We start from the raw sequence: 23,720 nt of genomic DNA on the forward strand, positions 1-23,720 counted from the left end.
ACTTCTGAATTTTTCATGAGTGTTTTTTCATCATATATTTAAGATATATTTTAAATTTATAGTTACATATCTAATATATATTTAACTATGTATATTTATTTTATTAAAATTAATGCTTCTTTTTCAAATAATAATATTTAGTCATTATAATTTTTTTTATATATTTAGTTATTTATATTTATATTTATTTTTATTGTATAATTATTATTTTAAGATGATAAATATAAAAGTGACGCGTGTCATTTCAAAAATTTGGCTAGCATTTTCAACTATTTTTTGGTTTTTCTTTAAATTCTTTTTAGAAAAATGGATGTTTGAACATCCAAAAACATGCAAAAATTAATTTTAACTCGAATCTATTATTTCTTTAGAGACATGTTACATTCATATTTTATTATTTTAATCATAGAATGTTTTCATTGAATTAATTTTTTTAAAGGTGAATTAATAAATTAAGGATATATGTATATAATCATATAATTGCAAGATTTGAACCTCTCTCTCTCTCTCACACACACACACTCATTTGTTTATATCTATTTGCATCTCTAGGTCTAGCTCTGCATTTCTTTCTTCCATCTTTCCTTCTCTATCTATCTCATTATCTCTCCCTCTTTCATTCTCTTCCTCTCTCCCTCTATATATTTACCTCTTCCATTAATATCTACCCCCTTCTCTCTCTCTCTTTTTATCTCTCCATTTCCTTCTCTCCATACCCCTCTCCTTCTCCATATGAATCTCAATCTCCGTCTTTATGTTCAAGTCACTGTCTTTACTTCGTTACCCCTTGTGTTTTCCACTATCTCTCTCTCCTTATTGTGATTATTATATGAGCCTACTAGTAATGGAGCTTGTAATGTTCATAATTCAAAGGTATTGTTTCAATCATGTTTGGATCCATAAAAATGGATGCATACTTGAATTTATATTTAAGCTATCACTTCTCTATTGAGACTTTTGTTAAATGACCTACCAATTTAATTGACCTTCCACACCTATTAAGCGTATCCATTGCACACCTACTATTTAAAATTTTGAAAAATCTAAAATAAACGATTTAAAATTTTGAAAAATCTAAAATAAACGATTTCCAATCATATCCTGCAATCCGACTTTACAGCTTTTTACAACATAAATTACTTTTGCTCTTTACAGCTCATTTAAATTTCTGTCTTTCTCCAAGCAAAGAAATTTGAAACCTAGGAGTACCTTAAAAAGACACAGAATCTGAGTAAATACCATAATTGTTATCATTATTTACAGAGCAGGTCTCTTTTTCATTGTTGGTCAATTTTACGAAGGGTATGGAGGAGGAACAATTTCGAAAAATTCTGAACCAGTTCCCTGTGGTTCGATCCCGCGACTATCGGGTAATCATCTGAATCTTTCCAAACCCCATGTAATAACCTAACTAGTTTTTTTCAGAGAATTGTGATGGTAAAGTGAAATTGAGTTGAGCGTATTGCAAATGCACTCTTTGTTTGTTGCAAAATAGTTCATATTTCTTTTGTTTGAGAATTTTTTCATGTCAAACTCCCGAATTCAAAACCATTTTTTACTTTTAGTGAAAAATGCAAAGGTCTTTTGGCTTATATGTCATGATAGAGGAGTATCTTTTCCTTCAAATTCACCCACATATTGTAGCTGCACTAAACCTCATCCATTGGGTATGGCAGACTCTTGGATTTGGCAGTTCATTTATTCAATACTAAATATTTGTACATTTAAACTTGTAACATGCCTTTTGGAGATTTGAACACTGGTCTACATTGTGAAGGCCCTTATTATTTACCATAGGAGCTTATTCCATTTGACAATTTAAACTCCAGAATTCAACACCTGTGTGTTTTGTTTATTCAGAATATCACAAATGCTCATTTTTAATTACAATTTCTTCATGTTTATATAATTGGAGAATATTTACTGGAATTCTACAAATTCACACGTGTAAGGGCACTCCATTGAAAGGGTTTCGAACATTCTCAACCACTAAACCAGGTCATTCTGATAGACTCTGTTCCTGTTTCTTTTTTAATATAAACAAAATCAGAGATTTAAAACTTATTTAATTGCTAATTGTTTAGAGAAACGTGCCTTGAGGAAAATCTGCACTGCGAACTGTTATTCCAACATTTTGGGCCACAAAGATCATGATGTGGAAATAGGATTACAGATCATTGCTTTTTTTAATGGGTAATGCATATGTTGACGAGTCTATATCTTAAAATATGAGAGATCATAAAGATTCGTTTAGCACTGCCTCCCATCTGTTTGGAATCCACATAAGCAATAGGGAACTGAGAAGAAAAAGGGCTTACAACTCAATCAGCAAGAGGGATCTGGAAGACCTGGGAGTTGCCGCTTCCTTTGGTTGGGCAAAACACATCTTCCACTTTAGGGCAAGGCACTATTGATCCTGGAGAGGATCTCTTACCATCATGGTGGTAGTCCAAATTGAGTTCCATCTTTAGCACTAGCTTCATCACCATTCCATAAACACAGGTTTAAACTATGGTTTCCAAAATCATTGTTTTTAGATCCTGCATAGCTTCCGCGTTGTCAGTCCTGTTTAGTACATATCCCCTCATCTTCCATTTAGTGTTTCTACATTTAATGTATGTTCCCTTTTGATAAATTTCTATGTTCCACGACCTTTCCAGAATGGCAGGGGATGTGTTTCAGGGACGGCAGTCCAGGAGCCAGTTTTTTGGGGACGCGTGTATATATATATATATGAAATTTTTATATATACATATATAGAGAGAAAGAGAGATACACTCAAATTTATACAATTTAATGGACAGCAGTATAACAGCAGTAATATATTGCGGCACTGTTAAAATGATGCTGAATGATGTTTGCAGAAGCCTGCCAACCACATTCCAAAAGTTTTTTTTGTTTGTCTGCACTTTTCACACAATACCACACTGTACCAGACCATGGCCTATGCACCTTTGATTTCTTTTGACTGACAATAATAACTGACTCTAATATCATATTGAAAAATTTGAAGTTTGAGACTTTATTGAACAATGAAATCATAAGTCCAAATTATTGCTGTTAGCATTAACTGATATATCATTAGCTATGAATCTGAGTCATGATATATTTATAGCTGCTATACAACTGTCACTGCTGTCAGGATTAATTTTATTGCTGTTATACTGCTGTCCTTATGTATTTACAATTCCTTTTTTAATGTTATGAATGATTTTTTTAAATATTATAAAAAATTGCCTTGCTGTCAAGGAAATCTGGCCGTCCCTGGGGTGTATCCTATTTCTGGAACACGTTTTGCAAATGTTTTAATGTTTTGAAGATTTTTGGGGGTGGCCAGGGGATGTCTCTTACCATCCCACTATAGCCGAAATGCCATTGGAGATAGGGATGGGGGTTTGAGGGCTGGGGATGCATCCTTGTGGAACACAGATAAATTCAGCTTAGTTGGTTCCAATCTGTAATTCCCTGCTAATGATCTGAAAATATTATTTTGATTTCAGGGCATTAAGACTATTATTATTAATTTGATGCAACGGTTGTAAATAATAATGAAGTAATGAATTAACGAGGCACGGGATTCTTGAAGTGGGTTGTTGTAATCTTTGGAACACTTGGCAGCTTCCTCATGACAAATTCTAATAATGAAGTAATGAATTAATGAGGCGTGGGATTCTTGAAGTGGGTTGTTGTAATCTTTGGAACACTTGGCAGCTTCCTCATGACAAATTCTTAGATAACCTCTATGACAGATTCTCATTATAGGCTATTAATGAGGGCTACAAGTTGTTATTCATGCCAAGGTGGGCACAATTTTGGGGAAATTTTTTTATTAATATTTTAATTTTTTTCTTTGAGAGGGAAAGTGGGATGTTGGAATTTGTGCCCTGCTGGTTCTATATATTGAAGTGCTGGGTTGCCTTTTGATGCATCCTGCCAATTTATTCAATCTTCTCTCTTAGTCTGTGCCATGTGTTCAGCTGTAGGGTTTGAGAACGAAAGCTCTTTAATTTTGGAGATCAAAGGATGAAATCTGTTTGGTTTCTTGGAGATTGAGGGATAAAAACTCTTTGATTTTCTATGAGTGATCTCACACAAGGTTATATTTGTACTTCAAAGCTTTTGTTTGGATTTCAGCATAGGTTTTGATATTTGCAACATCTTTTGTATTTTTTAAGCTTTAGCGTATTGTGGAAGCATACATTTTGTAATCATTGAAACAACATTATATTGTGGAGGAAACTTCATTCATATTTATGTGTTATTCTTTTAAGCATCAACACATATATATTATTTGTGTAATCCATTGTTACATCTCTTTGGGAATTGTTGCTAGTTGGAAATAATATATATAAAAACCATTCTTCATCCACCATATGCTCTCACCTCGCCCTCACGAGATTTATGTAATGTCTCTTTCTTTGACCTAGGCATTCGGGGAGTTCCCATTAGCCTTTTTTATTCTCGTAGGCTGCTCCGGAGAATTAAAAGGGAATAATTTAATTAATTAAATTAAGCTGCTTTAATTTCATGTTGTAGGCGATTCGTATGTAATTAATTTTTATTAAGTGACTTAAGTCAAGTTCAAAAAATAGAAATAATATAAAGTCACTTTAAGTGGGCTTTGTTTTGCAGATACGTAAGGAAGATGATACTACTTTGAGGTAAGATGAGCAATCAAAAGATGAAGGAATGACTTGACAATGACAAGTACTTCCTATCACCACTATGTAGGATCAAGAGGAGACTTCATCAACAAACACAAGAACATCAAGGAAGAGATCTCAAAGTGTTTGAAGGCTCTCACCACATCATGGAAGCATGAGGAGATAAAAGGAATGCAAGAAAGAATCCATTCAACTACCCCGAGGCCGTGGTACATAAAGGAAAGATAACCTACATGATGGAGGAATGTTTTACAATCTTGAATTCCCTTCGGGAATCCAAGAATCAAGTTCAATACATTGAAGAGCTACATTCAACCAAGTGCATCATCCACTCAAAGTACATCAGGAGCAAGAGAAAGTCAACCAAGGTCATCACACAATATCAAATATGATCAAAGAAGCAGATAGTTTCAGAAGAGTTAATCAAAGTCCGCTTCTCATCAGTCATCACATTGAGCAACTGAATAATGTTGAGTATCGAGAGATATCTCTGAACATCCCTTCATGGTGATGAATCAAATCAAGTCTACAAAGTACAAGATTGAGGTGGCATCCCAGTCGCTACTTGTTGATGTGTATTTTGTACACGACCAAACATAGAATAAAATACCTAAAGGTACCTTATCCTCTCTTGATTAAAGTCTCCGAATGCTGAAGATGTCGTGAAAAGGATCAATCGGGATGACTTCAAGGTTCTTTTTTGTAGGATCTCTACGTGTGGATAAGCACCAGTGGTCGTTGTGTTTGCTGTTTCTTCAAGGGGCCTTACGCACTTTCAGAGAAAGCTTGTCCGTGTTACTTCCTTTCAAATGAGGGAACAGGATTTTCCTAACACTAACAGATTTTCAAAAAATGTCAAAAGATAAGGGTTTCGGGGAATAGAGACTTAAACTGATCCTAAGAATGACTCAATGAAGGCTAGACTTGATAAGATTCTACCAATTTCAGTATCGCCAAGAAATTACAACTCTACTAGAATTGATGCGATCTTCTAAGGGGATTCAATAACTTTCAAATCATCAAGGATATAGATACTATCATAGAGATACATATCAATACTTCCAATAATGATTGAATTCTTAATCAATCTTAATGTTTCCAGTTGACCACACAAGGCGTCCTCACAATAAGTAAGAAGCTAGTGGTTTGGAATGTGAATCTTATCAAAGATCAAGCACAACAATTCGTCCTTCAAACTTAAAATTTAAATGCTATTTCAATTGAGAGTGATTCAAGAAGATAAACAATCATGAAGATAGCCATAAGTATTGCAATAAAACACCATAACTTCAATATTGTATTGATCTCATAGCCAAATGGACAACAATTGTTCAAAATTCTTTCTTCACTACTCAATCTTGCTACAAACAATGACTAATTTCTCTCCAACTTTCTAACTTTCTAAACTTCTAAACTCTCTCTCTAACCCTTTTAAATGAAATGAGTGAGGGCTTATATAGCATCCTCAAATACAATGAACGGCTTGGATCAATTCGAGATCAATGGCCAAGATTTTACAATGAAACCCTAATTAGGGTTTGTTACAACAAACTTAATTCTGACCAATGAAATAATTGCATTATTTGGACACATGTCTTCTCTGGAATATTTGACCAATGGATAGCCGAGGTAGGTACATCGAAGTTTGTGCCATCTTTAATGAGTCAGGTACATTGAATCTGAACATGCTGAGGTGGACCAACCTGACTGGAGGAGTGATGATTGGGATGCCACCTTGTCTAACACTTGGTTGATGCTCAATTTGGTGATGCTTTCCTTCAAATGCTGGACTGGAAGATAGATGGAGAAGGTCGTCCTTAATGAAACTGGATTGGAGGAGGTCGTCCTTGTCCTGGCTTGATCTTGTTTGATGAGAGTCTGCCAAGTAGTTGATCCTCCAGCTTTGGGGGTCGTCATTTGATGCCTACACAAAAGATTAAAGTTAGTCTTTGAGTATAATATCTTAAAGCATAGGATCTAATACCTTTCAAGGGAATAATTCAAAACATTAATTTGAAAATGACATGATAAATCATGAATTATAAACTTTCAAATTAATTACAAATGGAAATCAGATTTTAGAAGACTTGAATTTTAAAAGATTGCTATGAAATCAAAGTAAGTCTTGAATAGAAACTTCAAAAATTTGATTCTTCATACCTCCTTCTTTGAAAGCTTAACTATGAACCTTGGAAAATGGAAGAAAGAAGATCAGATTTTGCTGGATAAGGATTGAATTTTGGTCTCCCTTTGGATGAATTATGTCTCAATTAACCTTCAAAAGAACTTCGCCTTCCACTAGCCTCCAACCACTTAGCAAATTCTGGAAATTAGCCTCCAATTTAGCAAGAAATTCGCCTCCAATCTGGTATAATTTGCTCCTCCAATCTGCTCTTGAAGTTCGCATGAGAAGAATAATGAATGAATGATTTGAAATGCTACAATCATTCCTCTCTTATATAGGGCGCTCACCCTAATTAACCATGAGGCCGACCTAACAAATTAGCAATAAAATAAGATAAAATCCCTTTTAAGAGGGGGCCGACTTGCTTGTAAAAGCAAATAAATGAATTTGAGCGCTCACCTTTATTTTTTTAAATTTTAAAATTAATTTTAAGGCTTGAAAGGTGTTCTTTTTCATTTGTTTTAAGGCTTAAAATTAATTGATTCAATTACAAATGCCTTAATTCATGTGAATTTGATCTAACTTCCCAAATGTCTTAATTTTGACAAATTTAGTGAAAATTGAGGAATATTGAGGTTTGATCAAGGCTCAATGAAGCTTCTTTCCTCCTTATAAATTGAAATATCCAAGATGATGAAGGTCTAAACCACTTCAAGGCTTGTTTGAACTTTACATCCAGGCTTGTTCACTTCATGAATTGAAATTTTCACAACCAATATTTGCAAATTTAATGTCCTTGTCTTCACAATCTTGCAATTTGCCCTTGACTTAATCAAACAAGGTTGAATCATTAACTTCCTTCAAGGCAATCTCCAGGGTCTATTTATCTCAATCACTGAGTTGGCTTATCAATTTTTGAAGGAAATATTGTTCTTTTGGGAATTTCGCTCTGGACCCTTTGGAAGGGTCAGGAGCGAATATCTCTCCTGAGCTCAAAATTCTCATTTTTTTGAAGGTCTAAATCTCTTCAAGGCATTCCAAATGGCTTCTTTTACTGTAGTCTAGGCCTAGTTTTACTCGAATTTTGGAGGAAAAGGTGTCTTTGATGTTTTTCGCCCTGGACCCTTTGGAAGGTTCAGGAGCGAATTTCTCATTTTAGGTCTATTCCATCATCATTTCAAGTTGAATTCATCTCTCAAAGGAAGAAAACACTACTCCTCTCTCATCCAAACCATAAAAACCAAAACTTGATTTGATTTTGCAAGAAAAATAGGTGATTGAGGAATTTTCGCCCTGGACCCTCTGGAAGGGTTAGGAGCGAAATTCTCCTTTTGGGCAAAATCCTTCATTTTTCCAAGTTAAAACATCTTCAAGAGGCAAAAGCAAGTTGTTATTGTTTCATTCATGCCAAATACTTGACCTTCTTCATTGCACAATAAGAGCTTTTGGGAATTTCGCTCTGGACCCTTTGGAAGGGTTAGGAGTGAAATTCACCATTTTGTCCAAAGTTCTTCATTTTTACATGCTTCCAAATCTTCAAAGGTATCAAATAAAGTCCAATCTTCATTCCAAGAGACCCTGCACATCAAAACTTAGCCAAAGTTAGGAAGAAATAAGCTCTAATAAGATTTTCGCTCTGGACCCTCTAGAAGGGTCAGGAGCAAAATCTCCATTCCAGGCCAAATTGCTCAGTTTTCAAGTTTCAAATCACCTCACAAGGCAAAGTTAGGTCTTTTTCCAAGCTAAGAACAAGGTTGCAAGTCTGTCCAAGGCAAGAAATAGGGTTTAGGATGAAATTCGCTATGGACCCTTTGGAAGGGTCAGGAGCGAAAATCTCCTTCAGGTATCATCTTGCTCTTCAAAAATCAATCAAGTCCCTCTCCAGGCAAGAACATATCAATCTACCCTCAAACATGCCCTAGAAAGCATTATTCAGTCAAAAATGAGAAGAAAAAAGAGGTTTACAAGGATTTTCGCCCTGGACCCTCTGGAAGGGTCAGGAGCGAAATTGACATTTTCAGGCTAGATGTTACCTTGATTCACTTCATCCTCCATCAAACTTGATCAAACCAACTCCTTTTCCTCACTGGCTCTGCTCAACTGACTTAGACAGGGAAACAAACAGGACCCTGACAAGAAAACCTTCTTTCAATCTAGACCTGACCTGAGACCTATTCTCCCTGTTCCTTGATCTAACCCACTTGACTCTCCTGAAAGGCATGCTTCATTATGGAAAACTTGAGGTTTCAGGCAGACGACCAACAACTTCCCAAAACTAGGCTAGACTCAGCTTGAAAGAAACCCTAAAACGAGCTTCAGAGATTAGCCCTAATCTAGCCAGCCCAGGCAAACCACTCACTCACTCAAAAACCTAAAAAGTAGAGAGAAAAACAAGCAAAAGGAAAGCAAAACCTAAAGCAAAAAGAGGGGGTCCCCATTCTAATGGGGCGATGTGTGAAATGGTCACAACACTACTCCACCAATCAGAGAGGTCCACATTAGTGTGTCTTGATTTAATCAACCAAGCTCACCTGTGGATGCACAAACTTCGATGTACCTACCCTTGAATTTATTGGTCCACGCTCATTGAATGCAATTTTCTCATTGGCCAAGGAGAGTTTGTTGTAACAAACCCTAATTAGGGTTTTCATTGTAAAATCTTGGCTATTGATGGAGAATCAATCCTGGCTGTTCATTGTAAATGAGCTCTCTATATAAAGCTCAAACTCTTCATTTGCAAAGCTTAATAGCGAATAGTTAGCTAATAGTGATTAGATTAGAATAACAATTAGAATAGAAGTTAGATTAGGAGAAGGCAAAGATTGTTGTCAAATCCTTGTTGTTAAGAACAATTGATTTCATTGAAGTTATGGTGAATTTGATTTGTTATTTCAACAACCCGCATGGTCTTTGCTTCTCAATTTATTTTCATGTTGATTAGATTGAATGGAAGAAATTGTTGAATGAATTTGTGTGGAATTCGTTTTGTCCATACCACTAGCCTCTTGCTGATTGTAAATGTGCCTTGCATGGTCAACTGGATTGAGATGAGCTTAACTTCGAATCGTTATACGTCCATTGCTTATGCATTAACTTGAATGGTGATCAATGTTGATGGTAATGATTTGAACATCTTCGAAACATCCTTAGAAGATTGCATTGAGCTTGTGTCAAATTGTTCAGTGGTCAATTGGATTGAGATGAGCTTAACATCGAATCGTTATACGTCCATTGCTTATGCATTAACTTGAATGGTGATCAATGTTGATGGTAATGATTTGAACATCTTCGAAACATCCTTAGAAGATTGCACTGAGCTTGTGTCAAATTGTTCAGTTTGATGGTGAGACCTCGCTTAGTAGGATTCCATAGAGTCATTCACCCATCTTCTTACATTCTAGGTCCTAGTGTAGATTTCTCAAACCCTATCTCTTTTGCTCTCTTTTATCTTCCAATTGAGTAGATAGGACCTAAGTTCCAACAAATCAAGCATTCAGGCATTCAAACGTAAGTCCCCTTGTGATACCAGCAATCACACGATCTACTGAACTTATCCACACGTAGTGGCTCTACATTCACGAACCTTGGAGTCTTCTCGAATGATCCTTAAGCTAATCTTCAGCATCCGAGAGATTTTGTTCAAGAGAGGATAAGATACTTAAGGTATTTTATTCTGTGTTTGGATGTGCATGAAAAACACATCAACAATTACGCATCTGCACCTCTTGCATCTCCCAAAGGAGCCATACGCTTAAGGGGCAAAGGATCATGCTTTGAAAGGCTTTAAGGCTTCATCCATAGTGCACCCCAAAAGGGAGTCATGAAATCTGCTGCCACCTTCAAAAAGAGTAGTTGCCTGACTTGAAGCTGCCGCACCTTGTAAAGGAGTGTCGTACTAGTGGGGAGGGGGGCGCACAGATGGAAAAAGGGAAATATAAGGAAGATTGCTGATTGTTTGTTGACCATTCTGGTATTGAGGTCAGCAAATTAAGCCTCACATAATAACATATTAACATATTAACATTACCTGTTGTGACCTTTTCACACATTGCCCCATTGCAAATGGGGACCCCCACATTTCTCTTTTTAGGTAGTTGTTTTGCTTATTTTGCTTAGCTTGGTAGTGGTTTCTTAGCCGTTAACCTTTGCTTTTGAGAGGGTTTGTGTTGTGAATCTTCTTGGTAGAGTGCAATATCCATCCTTACGGTATGATTAAGTCAAACAACGTGGTTTGCTAAGTCACAAAATTGCAAAAAACTTGTCAAGGTCATCAAAGTTGCAAAATTGTTGAAATGCAAGAAAAGTGGTAAAAATGTTAGAAAGTGAAATCTTCTTTGTAGGAGTCGTTTTTCCACCCTCTGACAAGTTGAAAAGAGAAATCTTCCCAATCTTCCTAGTGGATATCGATTTTCCACTCCTAGAAGTCAAGGTGAGCAAATTGAAATTTCCTCCTTAGGGTCGTTTCTCCACCCTTTGGAGAACAGATGAAATCAAGTGTTAAGAGATGGAGTTTTATTGGCAATAAAAAAACTTGGAAATCAAAATCTTCCTCCTTGTGTTTTTGCACTCTAGGTGAAAATTTGCTAATAAAGGGAATGAGGAAGGTCAAAAAAACATGGAAATCAAAATCTTCCTCTTTCCTTGTGTTTTTCCACTCCTTGCTCTTAGAGGTCGATTTTCCACTTTAGGTGAAAACTTGCTAATAAAGGGAACGAGGAAGGTCAAAAAAATATGGAAATCAATATCTTCCTTGTGTTTATCCACTCCTTCCTCCTAGAGGTCGAATTTCCACTCTTCAAGCAAAGATGAGCAATACAAGTCATTAATGGAGGAATTCCAAATCTTCCTCGTGCGTGGCCATTTTCCACTCCTTCCTCCTACATGGCGAATTTCCACCCTTGCCAAATTGAAAGATGATTGGAAGAAGATAAAATTCTAAGGCATGAAATCAAGACCTTCCTCCTAGAGGTCGAACATTCCACTATCACTTTTAGATAAAGCCTTGAGCGAAATTAAAACAAGGAAATTCCAAATCTTCCGTGTTCGTGGTGATTTTCCACTCCAAGTGTGATAAGTTTTTAAGAGCAAAATCTTCCTAGTTCACCTCAAATTTTCTCTCTTTCCTCCTAGGTGGCGTTTTTCCACTCTTCATTTGTGCGACTTAAAGGTGATTAAAGTTGAATTTGATAAAAACTAAATCTTCCTCCTAGGGTGCCAATTTTCACCCTCTCAATTACAATGCAAACATAGAGCGCTTCACATTAATGATCATTTAATTGCAAGAAGTACATGGAGAGGGGAATGCCAACTTGATCATAAATCAAGGGAGATGTGATTTTTAATTATTTGCAAAACCAAAAAAAACGTTTTCCAAAAGCAAAGTCGGCTGGAAGGAAACATGAAAGGTTGCGATTCATGTTGCAAAGGCATATAAAGTGGGAGGGAAGCACTATTTGCCCAAATCAAATTTAAAAATGCTAAATAAATTTGCTCCAAGAACATTTCAAATTGGCAACAAGGAAGGGATCTTCTCAAAATCACAGCCAGCAATGAGGAAATTCAAAATTCATTCAAACTTTCCAGCATCCAAAGGCGAAGTTGAAGCCAAAATTCATCAGCTGGTAGGGAGAATTTGTGGGGCCCTAGGTGCAAATTGTGGCAGACTTGATTTAAATTTCCAGATCAGACCTAAGACAAGTGAATTTTCCAATGGATGAGTAGATAAACACCTTGATTTGGGGTGAATTTCACTGATCAATTTTCAAATCTGGAACATCAACATTTCCAGACTTAGAGAGTCAATTTCCAGATTTGAAAGAGTTTTGAAAGATTGTTTGATGAAGTGTTAATGCTATTGTTAAGGGGGTATAGGATTAGAATTTTCTTTATTATCGCATGTTTTTTGATTCTCAATTGTTTCCTTTTCAGGTTCGATGCAAAGAATGAAACACATGAAGGAATTCAACATTAACACACGAAAGGCGAAGGCAAAGAATCTCAAGTATACCAAATCAAGAAGACTTCACATGGGCGATCAAACGTAAGCAACATGAAGGAGTTCAAGTCAAAATTAGGATTAAGTGTCAGGAGTGTGTTACAAAATCAAAGATTGTCAAAAAGAAGAATGATTTTCAAGGTGAAATGCATCACAAAGAAAATTCCCAAATTATAAGATTGAAATGTAAGTGTGATCAAACAAAGATAGTTTTAGAAGAGTTAAGCGAATTTAGAAGACTTGATCACTTAGATGATACAATTTGGGAATATGTCCCACTACCTTCATTATATCGGGCAATTGGAATGTTGAGCATCAAAAAATATTGCTCAAGATGGAGAACTTCTTTAGGGTAATCTAAAAGGCCGACTGAGGTGGCATCCTATTCACTTTCAAACCATTCAAGTTCTTCCAAGTCAGCATGTCCAGATACAATGAACCTGGCTCATCCAAAGAAGCAGCGAGTGACATGGCACTTTATCAAGTATTGTTTCACATACCTAACCTCAATTCCTATTGGTTAGAACTCAAAGATGAAATAATGTAATTGTTTCATTGGTCAAATGGAGTTTGTTGTAACAAACTCTAATTAGGGTTTCATTTTGTAATCTTGACCATTGATCTCAAATTGATTTGAGCCATTGAATTGTAAAGAGTCCTCTATATAAGGCTCAATCTTCTCATTGAATAGATAATAGTTAGCAATTAGAAGTAGTAGTAGAGTAGGAGAAAAGGGAGATTGTTGCCAAGACTTTGTTGCAAGAAACATATTATTTTCATTGAAGATATGGTGAATTTCATGTGTTGATTCATTATTTTGCATGGTCTCTACTTCTCATTTGTTTAATGTTGATTAGATGGATGGAAAATCTTATTGTTGATAAATGGTGAAACCCATGTTCATACCACTTGGGGTTTGTTGATTGCAAATTGTAGTGCGTGGTCAAAGTGAACTTGATTAAAAACTAAACTTCAATCGTTGTTTGCTCATTGTTCATAATGTTGGTGTGGATGGGTGATATGAAAATCATTTGTTTATCCTTGGGAGATTGCACCTTCTTTATGTAGTTGTTCCAGTATGGCGAAGCAAAGCTTGGTTTGGTTGCACCTAATCAGCAGTCATTTCTTACATTCTTAGAGTAGCATAGTCTTTCTCAACTCTTTCCCCTTTTGTCCTTTTTTCATTTTTCATTTGAATTATTTTAGGAGATTCACCTTCCAGTTATAGTTCATAAACGCAAGTCCCCTTGTGATTCCAACAAAATCACATCAACACACTGAGTCTATCCACATAGAAAGTCAAGACCTGACTATCAGAACCTTGGACTCATCTCATTTGATCACATAGTCTAGCCTCCGAGACGTCTTTGTTCAATAGAGGATAAGATACTTGGTATTTTATTCTATGTTTGAGATGCATAAAAAACACATCAACAGTACCCAACCCCTTCAAAGAAATTGTGGTGTTGAGGTCAACACATTGTATTCTAGTGTCGTATTTTTAAAGGGGTTGGGAACATATTAACAATTCATAGGTTAATTGGAGGAGAATATTTTGATTAGCTCTAACTTGAGAGTTTTGAGTGATATCGATGGATGTGTTGATGATATCTCAACAATTTGTCTTTTGGCAAAGGGAGTTGAGCATTTTGATTGTGGCATAAGGTATTCAAATTTCAGATCTGTTGTTTCCTAACATGTCATTGCAAGATTCTTGTCATCATGGAAAGCATTTTTAAAAAGGTGATAGAGTGAAGGAAATAACTTGCAATATAGGGAATGCGGATTCTTTGATTCAAGTTCAAGATTGTCTTTGCACATGGGATCTGGTTGATCTTTTGAAGGGTAAAGAGGATAGAGGTTTTTACATCACTATTGAACTCTTCATCTCCTGAATTTGATTAGAAATTAAGTTCATGAGAAATTATATAGAGTATATTTAGCATTTTAACAAAGTTGTGAAGGATCAATGCTCATGATTAATGGACCACTCCATGGATCTAAGTCTCACACTTGAAGACAAGTTTACAGATGATGGCTGAATGGAGATAGTCACAATGGGATGCTTGATGTGGAAAGGTGGGATGCTTGATTAAGCAAAATAGATGTCATTTTGATGTTCAAGATTTTATGACTAAGCATAGTGTGGTGTTTGCTTTTGCACTTCCAAGATTGCCATTGAATAAAGAGTACCATCAAGAGTTAAGAAGAAATTGTGCTGGATATATCCTTCCTATTGAGGAAGCTATGGGCACCGCAAGAAGATCTCAAGAAGTTCACATAAATATTATAATGTAGCATAAACATGGTGAGGTTGTTAAATTTGTTACAATACTAGGATCACAAGAAGATGACCATGCACAGTGATTATAGGGTGTGCTCGATTAACCATGGGCAATGATTCTCATAATTGTTGCCCTCCCAACCATAAACGATATACTATTATCATCTCCCCCGAGCACGGAAATTATATCTCATATATATATATATATATATCAAATCTGGATATGACTTTATAGTATTGCTTCACTTCTTGAAGCTATATGAACAAGTTAATTTGCCATACAAAAAATATGATTTGTACGTAATAAGTTTGCTCTTCTAATGAATTCGATGTGGCTGAAGAATGAAGTCAATCTTCTATGTAAGACAATCAGCAGTAGACCAAACACGATCTATAGATGATAATGCACAAGCTGAAGGTGAAGGCAGATCTGCTTGCTCTTCTAATCGATCTGCTTGTATGCCTTGTATAATTCAAACTACCTTCAGTATGTTCAATCTGCTGTACACAGCGATCTGCCTTTATAATTATTATCAAGTCGATTTGATCTTATAATATCGATCTGCCTTTCTTTTTCGATAATCATCTTCCTCAATAAGATCGTTTCTCTCAAATATATATATGCGTGGCACCCTTTCATCAAGAGTTGGCCCTTTCAAAGCTTAACAAATATTTAATCAAGGCCCAATCAGTTATACACATATCTATTTAAATAATATTAGTTTGCTTATTAATCATGCATATAAGAATTAACCAAATAGTGTATAAAGCATGGTGACAATAAATAATCGGTTTACTATATATGTAAGGCCGATAGGTCATTCACATATTTGGTCTCAGTTAGTCGGCCTGTAGGATTACTACCAACGCTATATATACTATCAACACTCCCTCTTAGCTAGGGAGAAATCCTTCTCAATCTCTACAAGTCACATCACCTCATTGTGATGACTAACACAATGACTACACTCATGTGAATGAAGGAAGCTTATCACCTCATCGTGATGTTTGACCACAATGGCTACTCCCATATGTGGAAAGGAAAGATATCACCTCACTGTGATATCAAGCATTATGGCTTATCCACGAATATCACCTCACATGATATCCACCATAGAGATTTCCTCAAGTAATATCCACCATTATGGCTTATCCATAGATATCACTTCACATGATATCCACCATTATGGTATATCTAAAGATATTACTACATGGCATGTCGACGGATTTCATGTCACATGAAATCCACCAAGAATATCTCTTTATGTAATATCCACCATTATGGCTTATCCATGGATATCACGTCTCATGATATCCACCATTATGGCATATTCAAGGATATTACTTCATGGCATGTCCACGGATATTATGTCACATAATATCCACCATGAATATCTCTTTGTGTAACATCCACCATCATGGCTTATCCACAGATATCACGTCTCATGATATCCACCATAATGGTATATCCATAGATATTACTTCTAGAGATATAAACCACTATGACATATCCATAGATATCAAGTCCCATGATATCCATCATAATGGTATGATCAATCAATATCGAAAGATCGTCACCTTATGATAATGATCAGATGTACAAGTCTTCACTATTGAGAGATCGCCACCTCACAATAATGTTCACAGGGGCTCATCAGGCATTGAACCAATGTTGTCATGGAGTCACACACATGACACTAATCATGAACCATATCAGATTAATAAGATTGCATAATAAGAGTTTACACTTTAAACATCTTAGAGAATACATTAGTACTTTTTAAAACAGATCAATGTTGCTGAGACTCAATCTCAGTGGTGCAGGAGCACCTAGTGAAGCTCATGGAGCACTTCATCAAATTTTGGTTTGGAATGGCCTATGTTGGTCTCAATTGAATAATAGACTTGTTGTATGTCCAAAGGGTGTGTTTAGTGTGTTTAAGTGTCCTTTGTGTCTTAGTTTTGTTGTTTGTGGAGTTTTTGGTCTATTTTTGACCTTTTATGCCTTGTAAGCCTAGAATGGGCAAAATGTGGAAAAATGGTCAAAACGTCTTATAAAGCCTTGTTAGGCATTGAAATATGTTTGTGTGGTTCTAGGAAACCATTTCACATGGTGGAGTTAAGTCTATTTGGCTCACAAGTCAAAAATGCTCATTGTACCAAAAATTGTCAATGTTGTCAAGCAACATTTTGACAATATTTGAAAAATTTGTAAAAATAAGGCAAGAGGTGGTTATTGGTCCGTACCTGGGCATGATTTGGGTGGTGAGTGACTATTTAAAGCCTCATACAACTTTGTATCAGGTTGGCATTCGAAGAAAAGAAGATTTCAATACAAAAACTCAAGGTTTTGTCATTTTTCTCACACTTTTTTTGCTCCAAATGGTATAGTAGTCCATACTTCCTAAGCATTTGGCTGTACTGTTTTCATTTGGGAAATTGTGCCATGTTGTGTTAAAGCTTTTTCACCTGGGTTTGTGTGCTGGTGTGGAGTTTTAGCATTGTAGCAAAATTATTTTGTTTTACCCTGTTCTCGGTTGAGAAAGGCTTTGGCTTCAATAATGGAAGCAACTTGATTTTCTTTGGCTCTTTCTCCATGGCCTTTGAGAGTCAAGTTGCTGTACATAGCCTTCTTGTACATGCAAGTATTTGATAATTGGCAATGACAAAGAAAGTGGTTTTTGTTGCTATCTAGGCGAGCTCCCATAGCCTGGCTAGTGAACTTTCATGGTGAAATCAAAGTTGCTCTACAAACCCACACCAAGTGAACCTTATTTTGGTTTCCCAAGGTGGAATGAAGTTTGATCAGAGCTTGTAAGCCATATGGAAGTGTGTTCCAATGAATAATTAGATGAGAAATGCATTTTGAGCAGCCAAAGTATTGAAATACAATGGTTTTTGAGCACTTTTCCTCTTGAAACTTGGTTGCACATCAAGTGTTTGTCTTTATGTTTGCAGGGCAAGAAGTTGGAGGCTTCATAATGATGGTACAAACCTTCTCAAAAGATTTGGTGGTCTGAAGAAGAGTTTGGAATGGTGATAAGGTGTTTGAAGACTTAAAACCCTTAAAAACCCTCGTTTTTAGGCACAAATATAGGACAGTCATTGTACGGCCTTGTCAGACCTCCTCATAGCAAAAATTTGAAAGATCTCCATAAAGGGTATCCATAAATGCAAAGGTTTCATGAGGTGTTTTGGCAGTTTGTGAAGTTATAAGCATTTTAGCAGTTTCAGAGGGCTAATTGGGGCTCTTTCTTGTAGCCCTGTTTTGAGCTTTTCCTCAAATCGGGTAAGAAGACAAATTGAAAGACCATCAAACCAAGTTGAATTAAGCCTAGGAGGATGTTAGACAATGTTCTAAACCTCCTACAACTCTTGGTGTGTGATCTTGGTGTTTGGAGCAAAGAAGCAAAGTTTCACCTTTGTGAGACTTGAGAGCAAGTTTGTATGAAAACAAGAACTAACATGGTAGGAAGATCTCAGGGTTGGTTTGAAGCATAGAGCAGGAAAGACATCAAGGAACAATACCTAAATAAGTGACCTTCAACAATTACCTTTGAGGGAACTTGCAAGCCAAATTGATTACAAACACACAATTTGAGCCAAATTTTGAGTATCTCCCTATCACTCAGCGAGGGCAACATTTTTCTACCATACCAAGCTTATCTTGAAAGTACACAAACTTTATTCTGGAGAGAGGCTTGGTGAGAATGTTTGTTGTTCGCTCATCAGTACTAATGTATCTTTTAACTGAATGGCATTCCTTTCCATCACGTCTCTAACATAGTGATACTTGATCTTCACATGCTTCGTTCTGTCATGAAACATAGGATTGACAGAAGGCTTTCACACAACTTTGAATAATTGTAGGCTCTAATGATTGTACAAACAATCCTGCAAGGAGCTTCTGAACGAGCTGCCACACATGCTGCAACCCAATGAATCTATCTTGGTTCACACATGAACTGACTGAGAGTACTCTTTGCAAAGCAGATATATGGTCTGGTGTTGACCAAATACATCAATGATCTAATCAACTGACAATACATAGAGGAATCTATTAGATTTGAATCGGAAGCTGACTCGCTCAACTTCTCCAGAATTATATCCATAGCGTAGACATGGACTTACAGTCCATCGTGCCAAATCTCTTCAGGATGTCTATAGTGTACTTCCCCTGAGTCAAGAAGATCTCATGCGGTCTTCTGCCAAACTTTCAGTCCAAGAAGTAGTACATAAGGTCAAGATCTTTCATCATAAATTCAGAGGCTAACTCCCTCTGACACTGAATGATGAGCTTCTCTGCCACAGTGAGAAATAAGTCATCAACATAAAGGAACAAAATCAATGCCTCACCATCAACAACCTTTATGTAAAGGTTGGAGCTTGCGTCACTCTTGTTGAATCCCAAGTTCACCAAGTATCCATCTATCCAGGAATATCACGACCTAGGTGACAACATAAAACCTTCCAGCCTACACACATGGGATTCCATCCATGAATCATAGAGAAACCATCTCGACATGGTCCACTCCCTCTGAACAAATATGACCAAGAGCCTCGAAAGTCAATTGAAGCAGAACCTCTGGCTGCTCCCTCTGTCACAAAAGCATACCCTTAGAAGTTCGCTCCCTCTTACTAGGAGAACCCTCTTGTCTCGACTTTGCTTTGTAATCCTCGATGTTGCCATTACCTCTACAAATGCCTCAGCAACATTCCTAATGTGTTCTTCTTTTTCTGCAAAACCCATCCCGAGTCCCAAAGAAAAGAACAAGAGCAACTTTTATAGTTCATATAGGAATATTGATAAGAGGCCGACTACGACAAGCAAATAAAAGTAATACTCAAGAGATAATAACCAAGAAAAAATACTTATCTCATTATCCAAGCTCCATCTGGCTTTGGATAAACTTGCAACCCTTGCAAGTAGTATAACAGCAGTCAAGCCTTAACTACTAAGGTCTTCAAGTGTCCCCTGCAATCACACATGCACTTGCACATACACTTGTAATAATCTACTGTTAAACATAGCTCAAAAATTGATAATGATAAATTAGATGTCTTTAAATTGTATGTAATCATAGCTAAGGGCTACAAAACTCAACCTTACACATGGGCAGTTCTAGTCTCATGAACAGGAAGGCAACCATTAGTCCAATACATACAATAGACAAACAACATGAGCATAACCAATGCACCATATACTATCAAATAAATGTGGATCTTCAGCCTTGGAAACTTTGCAGCTTTGCATTTGCCAATGGCAACTGAAAAACAAGATCAGGACCTGGGAGAAGACTTATTTCATCAGTTTGGTCCTATCATCCAATGAAGGTCCTGATCTTGTTTTTTAGTTGCCATTGACAGATGCAAAGCTGCAAAGTTTCCAAGGCTGAAGATAGAGATGTCACTTCTATGAAGAGAATCATCAAAGTCTAGCTGGAAGGAAGCGGCCCCAACTTCCTTCTCATTATTCTTGGGATCGTCCTAAATTATAACCTGATTCAAGAATCTCTCTCTACTCAAACTAAAGATGATCTCTATCCCTTGTCATATCTTTCCACTCTTAAGCTCAAGCTCCTCCTCAAGACAGAGGGGATGCACTAACTGTGGCAATGGCTCTTCAAGAACCTTCTCTGATACCATGTTAAATTTGTTACAATACTAAGATCACAAGAAGATGACCATGCACAGTGATTATAGGGTGTGCTCGATTAACCACGGGCAATGATTCTCATCACTGTTGCCCTCCCAACCATAAACGATATACTGTTATTGTCTCCCCCAAGCACGGAAATTATATCTTTGATATATATATATCAAATCTGGATATGACTTTATATTATTGCTTCACTTCATAAAGCTATATGAACAAGTTAATTTGCCATACAAAAAATACGATCTGTACATAATAAGTTTGCTCTTCTAATGAATTCGCTGTGGCTGAAGAATGAAGTCAATCTGCTATGTAAGACGATCAGCAGTAGACCAAACAAGATCTGTAGATGATAATGCACAGGCTGAAGGTGAAGGTGGATCTGCTTGCTCTTCTAATCGATCTGCTTGTATGTCTTGTTAAATTCAAACTGCCTTCAGTATGTTCAATCTGCAGTACACAGTGATCTGCCTTTATAATTATTATCAAGTCGATCTGATCTTATAATATCGATCTGCCTTTCTTATTCGATAATCATCCTCCTCAATAAGATCGTTCCTCTCAAATATATATATGCATGGCAACCTTTCATCAAGAGTCGGCCCTTAAACATTATGTCTCTTCATAAGTTGGCCCTTTCAAAACTCAACAAATATTTAATCAAGGTCCAATTGGTTATACACATACCGATTTAAATAATATTAGTTTGCTTATTAATCATGCATATAAGAATTAACCGAATAGTGTATAAAGCATGGTGACAGTAAATAATTGGTTTACCAAATATGTAAGGTCGATAGGCCATTCACATATTTGGTCTCAGTTAGGCGGCCTGTAGGATTACTACCGACGCTATATATATTATCAACAGAGGTAACTCCAAAATTGGATATTTGTGCAAATGATCATCAACAAAATATGAAGGAAGCAAGTGGTGATTGTATCCCGCCATAAAATGATAGAGAGAACATACTCACGACAACTAAGAGTCTGATTTTCAGCCTTGATGCTGCTTTCACCACAATTATCAGCCACCACATTAATTCATTTTCACTCATACAAGGGGATTTGTAGTTGTTTCCAGTCATGGGAAGGATGACTTTTCAATTTTTTACTGTTAATGGAGTAGTTCCAGTTCTTGTATGGCTGTTCTCAGCCTCTACATTGCTCATATTTTTTATATTTGCAAGGAAGTTTCAGTTTTGTAGCTATTGTGCCATTGTCATGTTGTTGGTCTTGAAAATGTCATGCCTGGAACTGCTGTTACCAGTCATAAACAGCTGCAAGTTTGCACGTTTCAAGAGAGTTTCATGGCTGGATGATATTGGTAGAAGGTTTAGTTTTGATTTGGGTGAGATTTTAGGTGGTTTGTGGCTGTTGTAACTTGTTTCCGGCCCATACGTTGTTTGATTTGTGCCAGATTTTGGAAGGTACAACTTGCAACATCATTGAAGGGTCCATTGGAACTTAAGGATATAGTTATGAAGCCCTAATAAGTGTTTCAAGTTATTCATCACATAGGAGGAGCCCAGCGGCGCAACAATAACATGGTGGTGAGTAAATGTGGCAGCCTTTGATTTTGTGGGAGTTTGTGAAAATTTTATGCATCATCAAATTGAAGGTGATCATCTTGAGTGAGTTGCATTGCTTGTCTAACACTGTTTGGGATCTCATCATAAATTTTTTAGAGGTTTTTAATGTCTTGAAATTTAAACAATTTTTTTTTGCACTTTTCACCAGTTATGAAACACAAGCATTTCGTCAAATAGTTTGCATGATGTCTTAGTTTGACACAATAACATTTCAGATATAATAGTAAGCATTTCTTCAATTCACAACTGCAGATTTGATTTAAAATGACATGCTCATAAAACAAAGACGGCAATAATAATAATAATGAATCATCAATATTTAATATTCCAAAGGGTTGACTGGTTGCTTGAGGTGCTTTACATGCTTGAGCTGCTTGACCTAGGCAACAAATTAATTAATATAATATTAAACATCAGTAATAATCCTTATCACTCCAATCAGCATGTGATTCCTTATTTAAATTTGTATGACACCCTACTTAGACTGTTGACTAGCCTTTCGAGGAGCTGCATAGGATTTCCTTAGCTTTATGTCATTGAACAAGGCTCACTCCACCTGCAATATTGGTACGGCTGATTCAAAAAACAGTACAACAGATTGAATAGGCTGCAATTCCTTAATGAAGGGCAGCGAAAGGTATTAAATAGCCCTTACAACTCTGGGTTGAACATTTTCAAAGCTACAAAGCCTTTGTAAGAGCATTGCCCCTTCTCTTTTAAATGTATGGCTCCATAACAAGGTACAACAACTTGTTCAGTGGCTGCATTGACCTTTTGGATAAGACTTTTGATTTCCTTAGACTACGATGGGGTGTGGAAATGATTAATAAAACCTCCAAATATTATTCTTCTTTCTTGTTGTCTAATAGTGTGGTACGTCTGGGTAATGCCCATCATTCATAACATATGTATATATATATATTTTTAAAAAATGCAGGAATCGGGTATAGCACTCCCCTATAAACTGTAATGCACTGGGTAAACTTTTTAATGTGACCGGTGACACTGGTGCGACACGTCCTCCGGTACCACATGGCCTGGGGGGAGACTAGACCTCGTGACCTCATGCTTTACCACTGGAAGCTCTCGCCAATCGAGCTAGGCCCCTAGCTCATATCATTCATAACATATCTTATTTATATTATGTTATTTTATTTTTTATTTCTTTTTCCATCATTGCCACACACTGCACAAAAACCTACCCAAAATCTGTTTGCATACGCTGCACAAAAACCTGCCCAGAATCTGCTTGCACACAACTCAAAAACGTGCCCAAAATTTGCTTGCACACACAACACAAAAATTTGTTTTTTTTCACTGGTGCGCATGCCACAAATAAATTTAATAATAAATTTGTATCTGCAAACCTGGCAACCTGGAAAACCTGAACAGATAAACCGTTTG

At 36.5% G+C, this 23,720-nt stretch overlaps 1 protein-coding gene across 2 annotated transcripts in view; it reads left to right on the forward strand.

The window, feature by feature from the left end:
• The first annotated feature begins 1,122 nt into the window (after positions 1 to 1,122).
• The window catches only part of LOC131078569 (uncharacterized), a 97,988-nt gene continuing 75,390 nt past the window's right edge, over positions 1,123 to 23,720 (forward strand). The window contains exon 1 of one of the 2 annotated variants that reach the window (XM_058016305.2): positions 1,123 to 1,370. In XM_058016305.2, the coding sequence (XP_057872288.2) occupies positions 1,305 to 1,370 (66 nt within the window). In that variant the 5' untranslated portion in view covers positions 1,123 to 1,304. The remainder of the gene's footprint in view (positions 1,371 to 23,720) is intronic. The other variant, XM_058016304.2, reaches the window with a different exon arrangement.

Source organism: Cryptomeria japonica, chromosome 8, assembly GCF_030272615.1.
Source record: "Cryptomeria japonica chromosome 8, Sugi_1.0, whole genome shotgun sequence".
In the NCBI taxonomy this organism is placed as follows: domain Eukaryota; kingdom Viridiplantae; phylum Streptophyta; class Pinopsida; order Cupressales; family Cupressaceae; genus Cryptomeria; species Cryptomeria japonica.